The sequence below is a fragment of the Podarcis liolepis genome (genome assembly GCF_965112155.1).
Source record: "Podarcis liolepis genome assembly, chromosome: 14".
NCBI classification, from domain to species: Eukaryota; Metazoa; Chordata; class Lepidosauria; order Squamata; family Lacertidae; genus Podarcis; species Podarcis liolepis.
This window is the reverse complement of record NC_139569.1, coordinates 38,468,341-38,483,867: the sequence shown is the minus strand read 5'-3', so window position 1 is coordinate 38,483,867 and position 15,527 is coordinate 38,468,341. Positions and strand designations below refer to the sequence as shown.

Below are 15,527 nucleotides of genomic sequence, written 5' to 3'. Positions count from 1 at the left end.
ATACAGTATCATAAGATCTGAAAACCTCCACTCCTAGCCTAGCGACAGTCTTAAACATACTTCAAGAAACAAAATAGAAAGCTTTTGTTTTTAATTTGATTTCCCCCCAATTCTAGAGCATTCAATTTACATAGGATGAAGAAGAAAAGAATCCGGCTCTAGGTCTCGGTTTGATCTGTGAGAATACCAAGAATACCATATGGGAGTGATACAAAACAAACATTCCCAGCGGTTTGGAGTTTTTCCTCTCCTTTTTTGGATGATTTATTGTGTTCTTTTGACACCATTCAGTTCTTGATCTCGATCTCTGAATTGGTAGTTTGGGGATACAGTACGTGGGATTACATGACACTTCAATCATAAAATGGTTTCCCTAAAATAATGAGTACAAGGCAACACACAGGTAAGAAACAATCAGTGAGAATGAAAACGATGCGAAGCATTCACTGGAGCAATAGCTCAAAGTATTGGTACCAACCTTAACAACTTGAATTACAGGCATATCAAAACTGAAATCATACTCTGAAATGTAAGTTTATCATTATAAATTTAGTAATATACATAAGCCCAGGCATACATGTATATTAAGGTGAAATAGATTCAAATAATCTGGGAAGAGCTTCCCAACCCAGTCCCAAATCCAATTAAAGTTACTCATTGTTATGACTATTATCTTAAGCACTTTTACTTAGAAATAAGTCCCACTGAGCATAGTGGGACTTGTTACTGAATACAAACATCCCTAGAATTCTACTGCACCTCCCACAGATACCACAAAACAAGTTAACAACAAGGGCTGGTAGCCGTTAACACCATCTGCTCAATGCAGCAGTAAGAGTACCTGATGTAATAAAGAGGACTTGGATGAATATCACCACCCCAATGTCTAGCCCAACCCTGCTTTGCCACCCTCTGTGTTCCAGGAGCACAGAGCCAGGAACCACATGGTGCCATTGTTTCATAAAAATTGGCGGCACCTACCTAGTATTCCAGATCTGTTCTTGTGAGGGCAGTGCCATCTGCCTGTACATCTGATTCTTTTATTGTGAGCCACTTTGAGGACTGTTATAGCTGAAAAGCAGTATACAGGCAACTCCTCATTTGTGTGCATTTGGGATGTGCACGGCCACTGATGCACATGCCGTTATTGACACCGGAAGGTTGGCAGGGTGGGCTTTCCTGTGTCCCGCCGGTGTGTGCAGTACCTCAGAACGCAAAATCCCACACAGATGGGGAGCTGCCTATACAAATATGGTAAAATAAATATATTGAAGCCCTATGTTTTCCAATGGGACATAGTTTGAGCTGGATTGGTTTTATATATTGGCTTACAATACACGATGCCAACAGTCCCAGACTATCCTTTGTTGAGGTATGCAGCAAAAAAATATGTTCACATGTGACTAAACATCTTAATACAAAAATCTATCAATGTGGTTTTGCAGGGCCTAATAATACATGCTGAAATGTCTTGAAAATCAAAAGTGGAAGTTCTTATTGTCCTAGCAAGCCTCCATAATTTAAACACACACACACATGTAGCCTAAACAGCATCCAGCTAAGCTGTCCTGGTATGGGACAGCTGCATATTCCTGCATTGCTGGGGATTGGACTAAATGATTCTCAGGGTCCTTTCCAATTCTATGATTCTATTACTATAAACATATTGAACTAGTGCAAAATGTGTTTTGTGATGCTACTTGGTGCAGCAGCAAACTGTAATCTTTAGCATCTGCCTTATACAGAACCAGACTGTTGACCTGGCTAGCCAAATCATTTTGTCTGAAGCTGGTAGGGGTTCTCCAAGGTCTGTGGAAGAGCTATATCTCAGTCCTGCGCTGTAAGATCCTTCAAAAAGAAACATCAAGAATTCAACTTGGAACTTTCACATTCTGCTTGTTAGCTGCAACCCCTTTGAACATATTTTAAGGAAGCGAGCCGGGACAATTTTGTTTGCTGTACATAAGAACAGTGCGCAGTCCTATTCAGGTAATCCTATTAAAATGCACCATCAAAATATTGCCAGAAAATCACCCATCTTGTTAAAATGAACAGTTGTCTTGTAATACAGTTGAAGAAAAGAGATTCCACAGAAATATTGACACAAATTTTACTTATATAAATTTTCATCACCAGTCTTGTTAAAATTAGTTCTCAGATCACTCCAAAAAATTATTATAATCATTAGGCTTATTTAGAATGGTTAGAGCTAATGTAATACTCTGACCACTGAATGATAATTTTCGGAACACTTTTGTGCAAACTATTAGAATTAGGAGTTAGGATACAACTGCTATTTCTTTTGGAATATGATTACCATTTGCATGAGCAATCTTACTGACGTCTGGTGAAACTCTGCGGAAGAATTTGTGACCATGAGAATCAGTGTTGACAAAGACATATCCTGGAGGGGATGGATAGGTTGCTGGGCAGACCTCTTGTTTCTTTGGCGTATATTCTGTACGGTACAAGGTTTCATCTGTAAAAGGTGCTGAACTAGATAGGGCCATCTTTGAAGGTTTGCAACTCTGAGTCAGGACTATGTTGTGTGGTCTGTAGTGAGCTCTGAAGGTTGTCATGCCATCAAACTTCCCAGAGGCCTTTGGAATATCCTGGGACCTCTTGACAATTTCTGGCCGATGGGTATCCCAAGCTTGAAAGGCATCTCTCATTGTTGTATTCCCTTGAAAGGGGGCATTATTTCTCCTGCTCCTGTCTACTGGTCTCATGAGGACAGCTGGATTGATGTCGTGTGGAATATAAGCAAGGTGGCTTGTGGTGGTCAACTCCATGTTGCCTGTGGGTGGAACGTACTCTTTTGCTTTGTGAACTTCAGGTAAGGAAATGGCCCACGGTTGAAAACGATCGCGGAATTCCGTGGTTCCATCAAAAAGAGCCTTCACCTCCACTTTAGAGGGTTCAGGCTTGAAGCTTTTTGGAAGTTCGCCAACAAGCCCTCTAAAATCACAGCGGTGTGTTGTGGTGTCTACAAAGGGTTGGCTATTGGGCTTGTATTCTTCTTTTGACACCTTCAGTTGTGGCTCCAGCTGATGAGGAACGTAATCGCTACGATGACTTGTAACACTGGTAAAAGGCTGATCTGACAGCTTGGTCACAACAGTGGGCTTAAAGCTTTTTCGGAGGGAGATTTCCCTCGGGAAAAAGGAATCTTGAAATGTGGTGCTGTTCCCAAACTTTTCAGTGGGAAGTTGGTAGGCGTTCTCCACTTTGTTGGTCTCCCTTCTTTGAACTTCCCAGGCCCTATAGTCAGCTTTAAGACAAAAACAGCATTAAGCTAACAAATTTTGCTATGGTGGTTAATTTTTGATAGCCTTGGCCTCAGCATAGATTGGTTGCAGTCTGTTTGAGTGGTGTGTCACCCTGCCAACATACTTAGGGCACCTGTAGGCATGTATTTGATTGCCTTCAACCATTCTGGGCCAGAAATTGCTAAGTAAAGGAATACCCATACTACCTGTATCAGTTTTAAATAATGGTATGGCTTCCCTCAATAAATTATAAGGATTATAATTTGGTGAAGGTGCTGAGAATTCTGTATTAGATATCTCTACTGCAGGTGTGAGGGACTAGGTCTGGTTCATGAGCCAGCACCTTAATTCTCCATCCTTTGTGGGCCAACTTTGACAAGTAAACAGGGTCCTTTGAAGTCAGTTTGTAGGTGTGGTTTGGATTGGACAAAGTGGGGCTCGCTGCTGTAATAGCAGCGATCAGCTTGGCTGCAGTTCTCAATGAGGAACTCCTTAGTGCAGCTGATCCCAGTGGGGCTGGATTAGAGTCTAGTGTCACCAAGATACACGGATAGACACAACAGCATCTCCCAAACCAAGGGGAATGGTTTAAGGCTAGCCAATCCTAAGCAATGGATAGTTAGGGCCACTGAACTCAATGAGTAAACTAGTTTAGGACTCTCTTTTTGCCTTAGCCAAAGCAAGATATTAAGCTTTTGCCTCCAAAGCCCATGGATGATGCCGACAGTGTGCATTTTATTAGACTTAACAAGAGTCCACTGCCAACAGTCTCCCTCATTTCACCTGAACAGCATCACAGCAGTCAAGTCCACCTTCACCTCTCCAGCATGGCATGCCACCACTCTGCCCGTCGCTTCACTTTGTGAAAAGTGCTGTGTGTTATTACCTTGGTAAGTAGGTATGGTATTCACTTTGCCTTCTCTCTTGTATTTCCTCTCTACAGGCTTTACTATTATCACGGGGTTTATTTTGTGAGCATTATAATCTCTTCTGTAAGTGGTTCCCATGTCCATCTCTCCAGTTACTGGTTTGTACTCCGCTGGAACCCGGACAGGCCGATTTGCAACATCGTATGGAAGGTAGTCAGACCTGGAAGCAGGGAGAAGCATAAAGCACTGGATTTAAATAGCCAACAGCTATGAATATAACTAAAAATACTTAACAGTATTAAAAAAACAAAACTATTTGAAAGCTATTGTGGCTGTTGGTGCCCATTTAGGGCTACAACATTTGGAGCAATTAAAATGGTGGTCATGATTAATGCTGCTGAATTATTTTAAATAAAAAAATGTATATTATTTCCATTTCAGGGACCTATGAAAACTAGATATTGTCAGCTGTGATTTCTTAAATCAAGCAACAGCCCTAATAATGCTATTGGTCAATTTTTTCACCACTCGGTTTTTCATCAAAATGCTTCCCCTGAGCAAAATCTGACTAATCCCTCCCTCTGTCTTCTCCCTGTGATGCCTTGGTAGCCCCAAAGTCTATCCAGCACTGAAAAATATTTACTTGAAAGTTGTGATGCCTTCCATTTTCCCTCCGTGCGTGTGATACTCATGCTTGGGCTTGAGGCTCTGGGCAGGAGGGATATTGCCATAGAGAGGATATTTGTCCACGTATTCCGTTATGAGGGTCGACTCCCCTCCACGGTCATAAATCCTGGTGGGATTATGAGGGCAACGATGGCGCCTGGGATTTAATAACAACAGCAAAGATAAATGAAGGAAATAATGGTCAACCAATTCAAGCTGCCAGAGTTGAGACTACTCCCTGAAGCTCTTTTAAGCAAGAAGTGCCCTGCTGTTCTGCACACATTGCCTGTCTCACATTTAGCGCAGAACAGCCATGCGACTTTTTACAGGGCATCCTCACAATAATGTCATCCAGTCACTGTCACACTGAATTTTTCCTTGCGGTTCTTCCTCTTCTTAACTCTCAGACCTCACAAACCCAACTCCCCCCCCCCAAAGAATGGAAGAGTGTTTTTAAAAGGGCAGTATTTTAATGTGGGCAATGGGCTGTGACGTATCAGAAAAGTGCACGCTAATGATAACCTTTGCAACGGTTGCCATTTCATGACCCTGTTTATTTTAATCCTTTAATGCCAAAATGCTTTCCCAGCTAGATATTCATGAAAAAGAGGGATGGTGCTGCAACACCAGTCTGTTAGGGTGTTCCGCTCCCACCCCCAATAGATCATTAAAGGATACCATTCTGGTCACTGCCATTAACCACATTACTAAGGCAAACTTTTCCCTCCTCATTAAAAAAATGCATTATTAGGGTGTTATAGCGCTATAAAAATACTGGAGAGAAAGCATTCAAACACTACTTAAAAGATCAATTAAAAATAATAAACAAGTTCATAAAAAGGTACCCAGTACCAGAATCAGAGTGCACGTGTGCCAAGCCTCAAAAGGCCCCGCCCACAGGGACTATGCCCCGCCCACAGGTGTGGATGAGACGTAGTGGGATGTGCATGTAAAGAAGTGCAATCATATAGTGCAAAAAGTCACACTTGTAGCTTACAACAGAAACATAATGAGGGAATAGGACTCAAGAGCCCCTTGTCTGGAAGCAACCAATGTAAAGATAGAGAGTATTTGGTTGGTCTAACTTTGAGCAGCTCTCCAAGATACCAGGCAGAGGCCCTTTCCAGCCCTGAGATTTTTATTTCTTTTTAATGGATTTGAACCTAGAATACTTGGTGTGCTGCATATGCCCTGCCCTGAGCTATGGCCCCACTAAAGTGGGATGTTGTCTAAGCGACGTCACTCTTAGCTCCACTTTGAGACTACGCTCCTGCTGCAAACCCACCTCTCTCTCCATCCCACCAACCTTCTCTCTCTCCTCCTTCACTTTTTCTACTGGTATTCCTGGTGGTTTACGACTGTGGGTGCTAATGGCGGACAGCACTTGTGGATCTCCTGGAAGTATATTTAATGCGTCCCACTCTACCAACGTCTCTTTTAGCATCATATTCTTGGATGCGATCCTCATAGGTGTGTGTAGGGGAAAGCAAATAAAATACAGGGGTTTCTTTGTCATCGGTGCCAAACAGCATCTCATGTATAAGAAAATAAAAATGTTAACTGAAAGCGAATTGTAACTAAACTGAAGTTTGTAAAAAAGAAAAGTTTTTACAAGAATAACAAGCACAACCAAAGGCCCAGAAGAGCAAGGCATGTGCCAATTACCGGATAAAAATAGCTTCCAGTCTCTCAGTGGAGCAAACCTGGTATAGCTGACTGTGGACTTTATTGAGGTTTATTTGGCATTCCTGTGTTCCTCAATGAAGGTTTGGCTGCTTCCACCAAAGCGGGTTGCATCGTTGATATTTGCTGATGGTGACATCTCTTCAAGCGGGACCGGAATGTATCACTTTGTGTTACCAATATGATCCTGCCCTAGCAGACGCCCAAAAATTATCTTCCCATGCCCTACTGTTTGTCCCTGAGGCTCACTCGAGAGCAACTGAACTGCAGTCATTTCCATCTTTACTACTGCTACTTATTTCTGTTAGGTGATTTGTGGACAGGCTTTGTGTTCTGCTGTTGAGCTCAGGGCTCTGTAGTCATCTTCCCCAACACACCTATACTAAATACAGTGGTACCTCAGGTTACATACGCTTCAGGTTACATACGCTTCAGGTTACAGACTCCGCTAACCCAGAAATAGTACCCCGGGTTAAGAACTTTGCTTCAGGATAAGAACAGAAATCGTGCTCCGGCGGCACGGCAGCAGCAGGAGGCCCCATTAGCTAAAGTGGTGCTTCAGGTTAAGAACAGTTTCAGGTTAAGTACGGACCTCCGGAACGAATTAAGTACTTAACCCGAGGTACCACTGTACATTGGAAGACGGCTGCTACTCACCGGCCTTGCTCCTTGCATGTTTGGAGGAAGATGAGAACAGGGCCTCTACACACGGACAGCTGTTTTTCCAGGGCAGTCAGGTTTCCTGATCCACATATATGGCGCCTACACAGTAGGGCACTTTCAAGCATCTTCCCCTTTGCTCAGTCCTGCCCTAAATCCTAATGACTGGGCTTGCTTTTTCCTCTTCTTCCTCCCTGTCCCTTTTCCTTTTGTGTCATGTCTCTTACAGTGTGAACCTGACAGCAGGGACTGTCTTATCATTTATTTATAGACTGCACTGGGAGTCTTTTTCAGCTGAAAGTAGGATGGCCAACAGCAACAATATAGATGTACACATGTAGAGTCCCATTCTCACATCTTCCTCCAAATGTCCAAAATTTGACATCAGTGACTCTAAAAAACACCAATGACCTGCCTTGCCTTCAGGTGGTATAATTTAAGGTAGTCTTATAGACTGCAGTGAAAAAATACCAACAGATACAAAAAAAGAGAGAGAGGCTGCTGGTGGGTTTTTCTCAGGCCCCAAGATTCCTCCAAAACATTTCCCACCAGCCAAATAAAGATTTATTATAAAAAAGCCACAATGCCCACCAGGACTTGAGTTCCCTGACAGCTTCTCTGATAACAAAATATATTCCTCACTAAAGCTTTTACTTGCCACCTTAAATGCTGCTATGTTTATGAAAATAATGCATCTATTAGGATGGTAGTATTTTGGACGGGTTTCTGCTTCTCCAGTGACCTCAGTTCCCTAATACTGACAAGCAGAAAAACTCCTAGGAGGATTTAGCACAATTTATGGCTACCCAAACCTCTCCCATGGAAATTCAACAGAGCTTCTAAAAAGAGAAATGACAGGAATAAGATTAACCTGTCAGCAACTATTTACTCTTCTGTAGGGGGGAATATAAATGACTCATCAGAGCAGGTCGAGTCCTTGGTATTTCTTCTCTTGAAAAACTGCTGGATAGATTACAAACGGTATTCCTTTCCATTAAACCTTGAAATATTAGCACTATTATCAAGAGTACTGTACAGTTTGACAGTTTGACGTTAAAGTTGACATCCCTTTCAATCAGTTCCTTGGCTAGCAGCTAGAACCAACTAGAGGGGGGGGGGCAAGGATCAATGAAGTCTTCCCCTGAGCTATTTCCTGGTCTCTTGGCGGGAGGTTGGAGCTACTTTACTTGTTAATCACCTTTTTTACCCCACATATCCCACCAAGGAACTCAGAGCAGTGTACACCCCCCCCCCCTTTTATCCTAGCAGAGAGTGAGCTTGAAAGCCAAGTGGGGATTTAAATGTGGGTCTCCCCGGTCTCAATAGTACTTTGTACCATTAGGGTAGCTACCTGTGTATCACTTCTGGTCCTGCCTGCCATAATGAAGGCAGCCCCCCTTTTCCTAGGCTGAAGGGGAAATGGTGAGGGTCTGCGACATGTTTTACTAGTGAAACAGAATGGTTTCTAGCAGACTGTCACGTGTTCTGAGACATCGAAGCAAGGGACAGAGAGATAAGATCTCTGGGGAACTTCGAGATCCAGTTCCGCCCCAAGCCACGATGGGAGAAAACAACAGCTGGGAAGTGAAAGAGACAACATCATACATGGACAGAAGGAATCTCCATGGACATAAGAGTTTTCACATGCAGGGCAGAATAAAGATAATAGTTTGAGTTCCCCACTCAAAGCTTTATAAATTTATAGATCGTAACATCACGAATGGAAATCATTCATTATGTAGCAGTTGACTAAGGGATTATTATTATAACTGAAATGTAACCGACATGAATTAAGTTCGTGGAACGCAGTGATATAAGATAGGAAATGAACCCAAACCACCATGCAGGGAGCCACTTTAACTAAAATGTATTAATTGGAAGTTGATTGGCATATTGATAATTGTTTAATTTGGGAATTAATTGTTATTCATATAATTTGGCTAATATTGGGGATATATTGGAAAACTAATATTAAAAAATATAAAGAAGAGACCGGTTTTCATAAAATTTGCATGTGCTAATTTATATGCATAGAAACTATTTGCAACTTCAAGCCCCCTCCTGTTCTCCCTTCTGAGGGCTCTTTATCTTTGGGCTCGGCAGCTCTTTGAATGGATGAGAGTTAGAGGACTGTCCCCTGTAAAGCAGGCCACCCTGGTTTGTTTATTTATTTGTAATATTTCTTACTCACTCTTCCCCCTAAGGGACCCAGGGCAGGTTACGACATTAGAGTAAAGGTAAAGGTAAAAGTACCCCTGACTGTTAGGCCCAGTCACAGATGACTCTGGGGTTGCACGCTCATCTTGCTCTATAGGCCAAGGGAGCCAGCGTTTGTCCACAGACAGCTTCCAGGTCATGTGGCCAGCATGACTAAGCCGCTTCTGGCAAACCAGAACAGCGCATGGAAATGCCGTTTACCTTCCCGCTGGAGCAGTACCTATTTATCTACTTGCACTTTGATGTGCTTTCAAACTGCTAGGTTGGCAGGAGCACAGACCAAGCAACGGGAGCTCACCCCATTGCGGGGATTTGAACTGCCGACCTTCCAGTCGGCAAGCCCTAGGCTCTGTGGTTTAGACTACAGTGCCACCCGCGTCCTGACATTAGAGTATGCAATGGCAAAACCAGATAAAACCATTAGTTATAAAACAATAAAGATAACCAAAAAACCTTAACCGTCAAATGCCAGGGCAAGAGAAGCATCTTCAACACACAAAGTAAAGTGTGCATTGAAGATGCTAGAGCTAGAGGCTCTGGACTTTATTTATAAGGCTGTCTCTGCTGCTGGGCAGTGGAAAAGGTGGCGGCTTCCGAAGCCTGTCATTAATAGCTTTGAGAAGGCAGGACAAAGCCAGTTCTTTAGGCTATTTCTCTTTGCCTTCATGGAGCAGTCACTTCGCAACCCTGACACCAACATCGGATGAAGCCCAAAGGCTCCTGGCCCAATATGGCATAGTGGCCTTTCAGATACAGGGATGCATTTTTGTGGCCTTTGGATCTTGACAGCTCACCTGTCCCCATGTTTGCCTACAATCACGTTCAAGGAGACATTTTCAAAAGCTTACTATGTACCTACGAGTTGAAATATTCAGCAATCAAAATGGTCTCACCTCCTTTTCTCCTCGCTTGTCCTTCTGCAGTTGTCATGGTTTGCTTTATTGTTAGAGAGCCGATGGATTGTGACATCAGAAGGAAGGCATCATCTCTCTACTTCCACTCCTGTCCTCATTCTCTCTCTCTCTCTCTCTCTCTATCTCCTCTTCCTCCTCCTCTTGCTGTCTTTCTCTTTCACTTTTACACTCTCTGAAAAACCTTCTTCTGAAAGCAGTTTGGTTTTTAAGTCTAAATCTCACTTTAAGATTGAACTTCCCACCAACTGTCTTAACGTTTTGGAGCCATTTGAAAGTGATAACGTAACTCGCCATGCTTCATCTTAATGCAATCATCATCTGTAAATCAGGACACCAGTATAAAAGGATAAGACTTCCCACGAAAAAACACATCTTACTGCCATGTGTGAATAGTATTTAAGGTTTGTAAAATAAAATTACTCTTTTTTGCACTAATGAAACAAGGCTGAAACCATTCATTTGGTTGCTTGTGATGCATGAAAATCTCACTGAAGTGACTAGGTAAACAGCATTTGTACTGTGAAACAAAGCTGATTTTTCAAACTGTTGTTTGGGGTGCAAGTGAACTAGTAACAATTTCCTGCAGATTAGCATTAAAGTCACTTTTGTGAGCTAATTTGCAAGGTTGTGTTAATGAATTGTATTAAGTAAGGATAGACCAGGTGTCAAGAATTTCTGGCCCTCCTCATGTTGCTGAGCTACATGAACCCCAGGAAGCATAGGATGATTAATTCAGCAATGTTTGGAGGGACAGAGGTTCCCATATAGCTGTGATAGACCCTCCATTCTTTACACAGGGGAATTATTTACATAGACTCTTGACACTGTGTTTTATTTTCCTCTTAAAGTGTGACTTCGGTAGTTCACTTGAGCCATTCTCTCTGCTGCCACCTTCCTGCTAATGTTCCCTAACTGAGGTATATGTTTGGGTTGCAGAGTAGTACTATTGAAAGGCTGGTCGGTAGTTGGTCCTGAGAGCAAAGCCTTGGACTAGCTGGTCTTTTGTTCTATCGCACTGTCTGAATATCTGTGCTGAATTTATTATCATCTCTTTTTTAAACCATTCGTGTGAGGCACTGTGACCTTTCTGCCACAATGCCGATGGTTACTACTTTTTCTACTACTACTAGCAATTCTTACATAAGCCACCAGCATAGGTCAAAGGATTTAATTTGCCTTGCTCTTCCAGTCCCAAAGGTCCTCCTCAGACATTTATCCAATATTCAGCGCCTACACACACCAGCAAGCCCTCATTGTGAATGGCCCAAACTCCTTCCCCAAGGTCTGGGCCAATTTAGAAAATCATCAAGCTTTCCTAAAACGCTGCTCAGATCATCTAGCTGCAAAAGTGTATGTGGAATGGGGTTTTTTCCATGAAAAAGAAATCAACAGGTCTTCTTGACGTGCTAACTTCCTATGCGTAAGTTATTTTGTTTGTTTGCTTGTTTGTTTTTGCATGTCCTGACTCCTGCCTAGTACATGCAGACAAAGGCTCTTACTTATAAGGAAGATAGCTTTAGTCAGGCAAGTAATGGTACAGGCTTGACAAGCTCAGGAATCACGATTCAGGATTTAGGAGCAGGACAAGACCGTGACACAGATGTCCCTACAATTTCCCCCACCCCTTCTGCCAGCTTTTTAAGACGATGCATGCTCACTCATGCTTTATGGGAACATCAAGATTGCAAGCCTGCCCTCCATCGGGTGCACGGATCTGCTCCCATCTGCGAAGGTGGTGCCTGGTTCTAGGTGAGAAGTCTCCATTGAGGCTGTCTGCAAGCAGGACAGAGGCGAGGGCTGGCATCCCTGCTCCGGCCTCCAAAATGACTGAGGCCAAGGCATAAAGGGAAAATCCATGATAGTTAATGGGACTGCCATGTACCGAAAGAATACAGCAAATGCTGGGGCTGAGAGCTGGGACAGGGGAAACCCCTAGGAGCATCTATCTAGAATCTGTTGGGTAACGGACACCTTTGCTGGTCCAGCAAGCAATTCTTATGTCCCTAAGGAGACCCTACTTATAGACATCTCTCTGCGGGGGCATTATCTTTTTCCCTGATCAGTGGGAAAGGGGCAAAATGTAGAGCAATGTGACTGTGATAGGAGTATGACTAATAGAAGCTAGCAAATACTAAAAGGAGACAAATGAAGGAGTTATATATTCTGTGTTCTCATTTTTGAACAAACATGGCTCTTGGATATTGACTGTGAGTGAGTCTAGCTATTGCTTGGATAGTTCAGTGTTTCCAAAGGCCAAAAACGTATGTCTAATTGACATTTGTAATGTGAAGGCACTCTAGTTCTTGGCTGTGCATATAAGGAAGAGTTATTCTTTTAAGCACTAGTTCGGCAACTCATAAGGGATTTAAAAAAAAACACACACACAAAATAAATTAAGTGTTTACATCTTATTATGGAAACATCCTATGCTCAGCTGTAATTGATACCTGGTTCAGGTTCAGAATGTATCATTTCAAACCAGGCAGCACATATTTATATTCCTAAGAGAGCTGTAAGGGATCCAACACTTATTTTGCACAAATGCAGTTACAGGAACATTTTTGTGGTTTTTAAAAACAACCTGCCTCTGAAATTTCTTTCTGCAAACTTTGGCCATGCCTTGCACCCTGCAAACCGGCTGCCTTTACTGCTCACAAAAAAACTTTTTTTTAAAAAAAGTTGTGTAATTATATCATAGATTACATTTTAATATCTGGTCTTGTACTGTACTAGAATAACAGATTGTCTGCATGATTAATGGAGTATCGTGTCCCTTAATTTGTGAAAACTGAAAAGGCATACATCACTAACTTGTATACTATGTTTTATTTGATGCTCCATGCCATATATTTCCTACAAAAAATTATGGGAATTGAAGTTGGGAAAGTGTATTGAGTCTTTATTACGGATTCATAGACTCAACACAAAACTTTAATTCCAAATGTTCTCAGGGAAGAGGGAAGGGTGTTAAGCTAGTTCAACAGTACAATTCTATACAAGTTTACTTATAAATAAGCCCCGCTGAGTTCAATGAGGCTTGCTTCCAAGCCAATGTGCATGGGTTTGTAGCCTAAGTCTATAATGTGGATATGCTTAGGCAATAAAATGATAGGAGCACAGGGTATATATGTGCCACACACATGTATGCTTTTGGTTTGTGGTGAACTGCTGAACTAAATCACCATTGTGCAAAGAAAGCATCAACAGACGGTGAAGGAGTAATTTGCCATGGAGAAAAGAAAATCTAGATGCCTTACACCTTCATCAGTTTCCAAGTAAATGCTAGTGTTTATCATATGAAAGAATACAGTCCTCTTAGCGCTGACACATTATCCTGTGAATGTCAATGTCCCCAACTGTGCTAAATAATTATAATGTTTGGAGATTAGGGCAGAAGTAGAGTCTCCATGGGTGGCAAAAGAACAAGCCACCTATATATTTTCCTGTTGTTTCTTTTCCTCTTGGTAACCCTAATGTGTGTATGGCTTAACTCCCCAGGTAACAAGATCCAAGCGACAAGTCCTCCCATTGAAACCTGCAGTGCTGTTGCAAAAGCAAAGCAAATTCAGTTCGCTGCCTACATCAATATCTGCTTGAGAGTTTATTGACCACAAAATTGTTGGCAATGTACATTTTGTAAACCATTTGTTTGTAGGCATGTTTCACAGGGCCTTTGTTCTGTGGTGTTTCATTGCAGAACTTGGAAACAGCTTTGTTTGGCTTGAAGCTCCTTTGCCTCCTCCAGTGTCATGTCATCCAAAGTTTAGATTGGCCAGGATCCAAAGGGCTGCTTAGGCTCGCACTTCAAAATTGTAAATGCTTCCCTCCCTCTCTTTGAGCAGCTGACGCCCAAACTGTGCTCAAAAGTGCTCATCTGTTTCAAAAACAGCTAGCCATGTGGCTTGAAGGCTAGTGTCAAGAGAAACACTAGCCCTTTGGGCTCAAGGGAAAAGTTTCAAGAGACTTGTTTCCTGCTGCCTCCTGGCTAAGTCCTAAACCACTATCCACTGGAAGGATAAACTTACCTCAAAATGAAAACACAAATATTGTTCATAAAGCTGTGTAGATTGTACCTGAGGTGGCTCAAGGTGGGGCTTAAAAATATTTTTTTTCTTGGAGCCAGTTGAAGTGGTATAGATGCCAGTACAGCAGAGAAGTTTGTAACCACTTGAGGAATTCATAGCATATGTTCCATTTAAGCGCAGGATTCAATCACTTCCCCAGTAACAGCCACATTTCTGAGGTTGTTTGCAATACACTACACATCTTTGTTATTCCAGAAATGGCCCTAATCCAGATATGCCTCTTGGCTGAGAAATTTATAAATGGAGTTTTGAGTTCCATGGAACACTAGCGGGCTAAGATATACTTACTTTGTGTGTGTAAAATGCAAGGCACGCTTCATTCATATGCATCAGAAGGCTCACATTTAGAACATGTAAGAGTACGACTGAATAGCTAGATGCGATGTTAAATTGTAAATTTGCATTTAAAGTTTAAGAATAAGAATAATAATTTTATTATTTGTGCCCTGCCCATCTGATTGGGTTGCGCCAGCCACTCTGGGCAGCTTCCAGAATATTTACTTTTTAAAAATGCAAATAGAATTGGTGTCCATGAGGGATTTTCTCGCAATGCGCACAACACTTTCAGAGAAAGGAATTTTATCAGAAACACAGAAGGGGAGGAAAGGGAAAATTCCCCCCACCCACATGCCTAGTAATAATCAGCCCCCAACACAGCATGTGCTATTTGTATTTTAACAAATGTATCTGTTAAATGCAGAAATACATTTAATGTCATGTCTAGGTTAGCTCATCAAAGCTGGCTGCTGTTATTTCTAGACCTACCTCCTGAGCAAAAGGAAGCAAGCCTAGAGTGAGTGATGACTCAAAGAGATGCAACAGGCAGCCTCCTCTGAGGGTGAGTAATTTTGCTCCATCTGCTCAGAAGTGTCTATGTCAACCAATTACACTAGATGCAAGAGATCTACCATTCCAGCAGTGGGAGGAGCCCTGGCCAAAATGGTAGAAAAAGCACAGATGCCTTTTCCAGGATTACTGTTGTATACTCATCAAAGCCACATGGCACACATGCTGTTTTCTCATAGCATTCAAGCATGTCCTGACACATCATTTGGAATTTGCTGAACCATATGGAACAGGTACTGCCAGATCCTTGAGAGGGACAGTAAATCACTCCGCTATTATTCTCCGTTGCCAGTGCCAGTTGCACCCTAGCCGAGGACA

The 15,527-nt window shown here is 42.3% G+C and overlaps 2 protein-coding genes across 4 annotated transcripts in view; one reads left to right on the top strand and one right to left on the bottom strand.

The window, feature by feature from the left end:
* Positions 1-232: 232 nt before the first annotated feature.
* On the bottom strand, positions 233-14,988 carry SAXO2 (stabilizer of axonemal microtubules 2). 3 transcript variants are annotated; one of them, XM_083475366.1, is made up of 5 exons: positions 10,258-10,388; positions 4,782-4,961; positions 4,156-4,358; positions 2,318-3,271; positions 233-373 (listed from the first exon to the last, which is right to left on the bottom strand). In XM_083475366.1, exons 2-5 carry the CDS (start codon positions 4,802-4,804, stop codon positions 354-356), a joined length of 1,200 nt encoding a protein of 399 aa, XP_083331492.1. In that variant the 5' UTR covers positions 4,805-4,961; positions 10,258-10,388; the 3' UTR covers positions 233-353. The 3 variants fall into 3 exon arrangements, with proteins under 3 accessions (XP_083331492.1, XP_083331490.1, XP_083331491.1); XM_083475364.1 differs by having other exon boundaries at positions 233-3,271; positions 10,258-14,988; XM_083475365.1 differs by having other exon boundaries at positions 233-3,271; positions 10,159-10,258.
* A 135-nt stretch (positions 14,989-15,123) lies between these two features.
* EFL1 (elongation factor like GTPase 1) overlaps positions 15,124-15,527 on the top strand; it is a 67,297-nt gene continuing 66,893 nt past the window's right edge. The window contains exon 1 of the mRNA XM_083475322.1: positions 15,124-15,201. Within this exon, the coding sequence (XP_083331448.1) occupies positions 15,177-15,201 (25 nt within the window). The 5' untranslated portion in view covers positions 15,124-15,176. The remainder of the gene's footprint in view (positions 15,202-15,527) is intronic.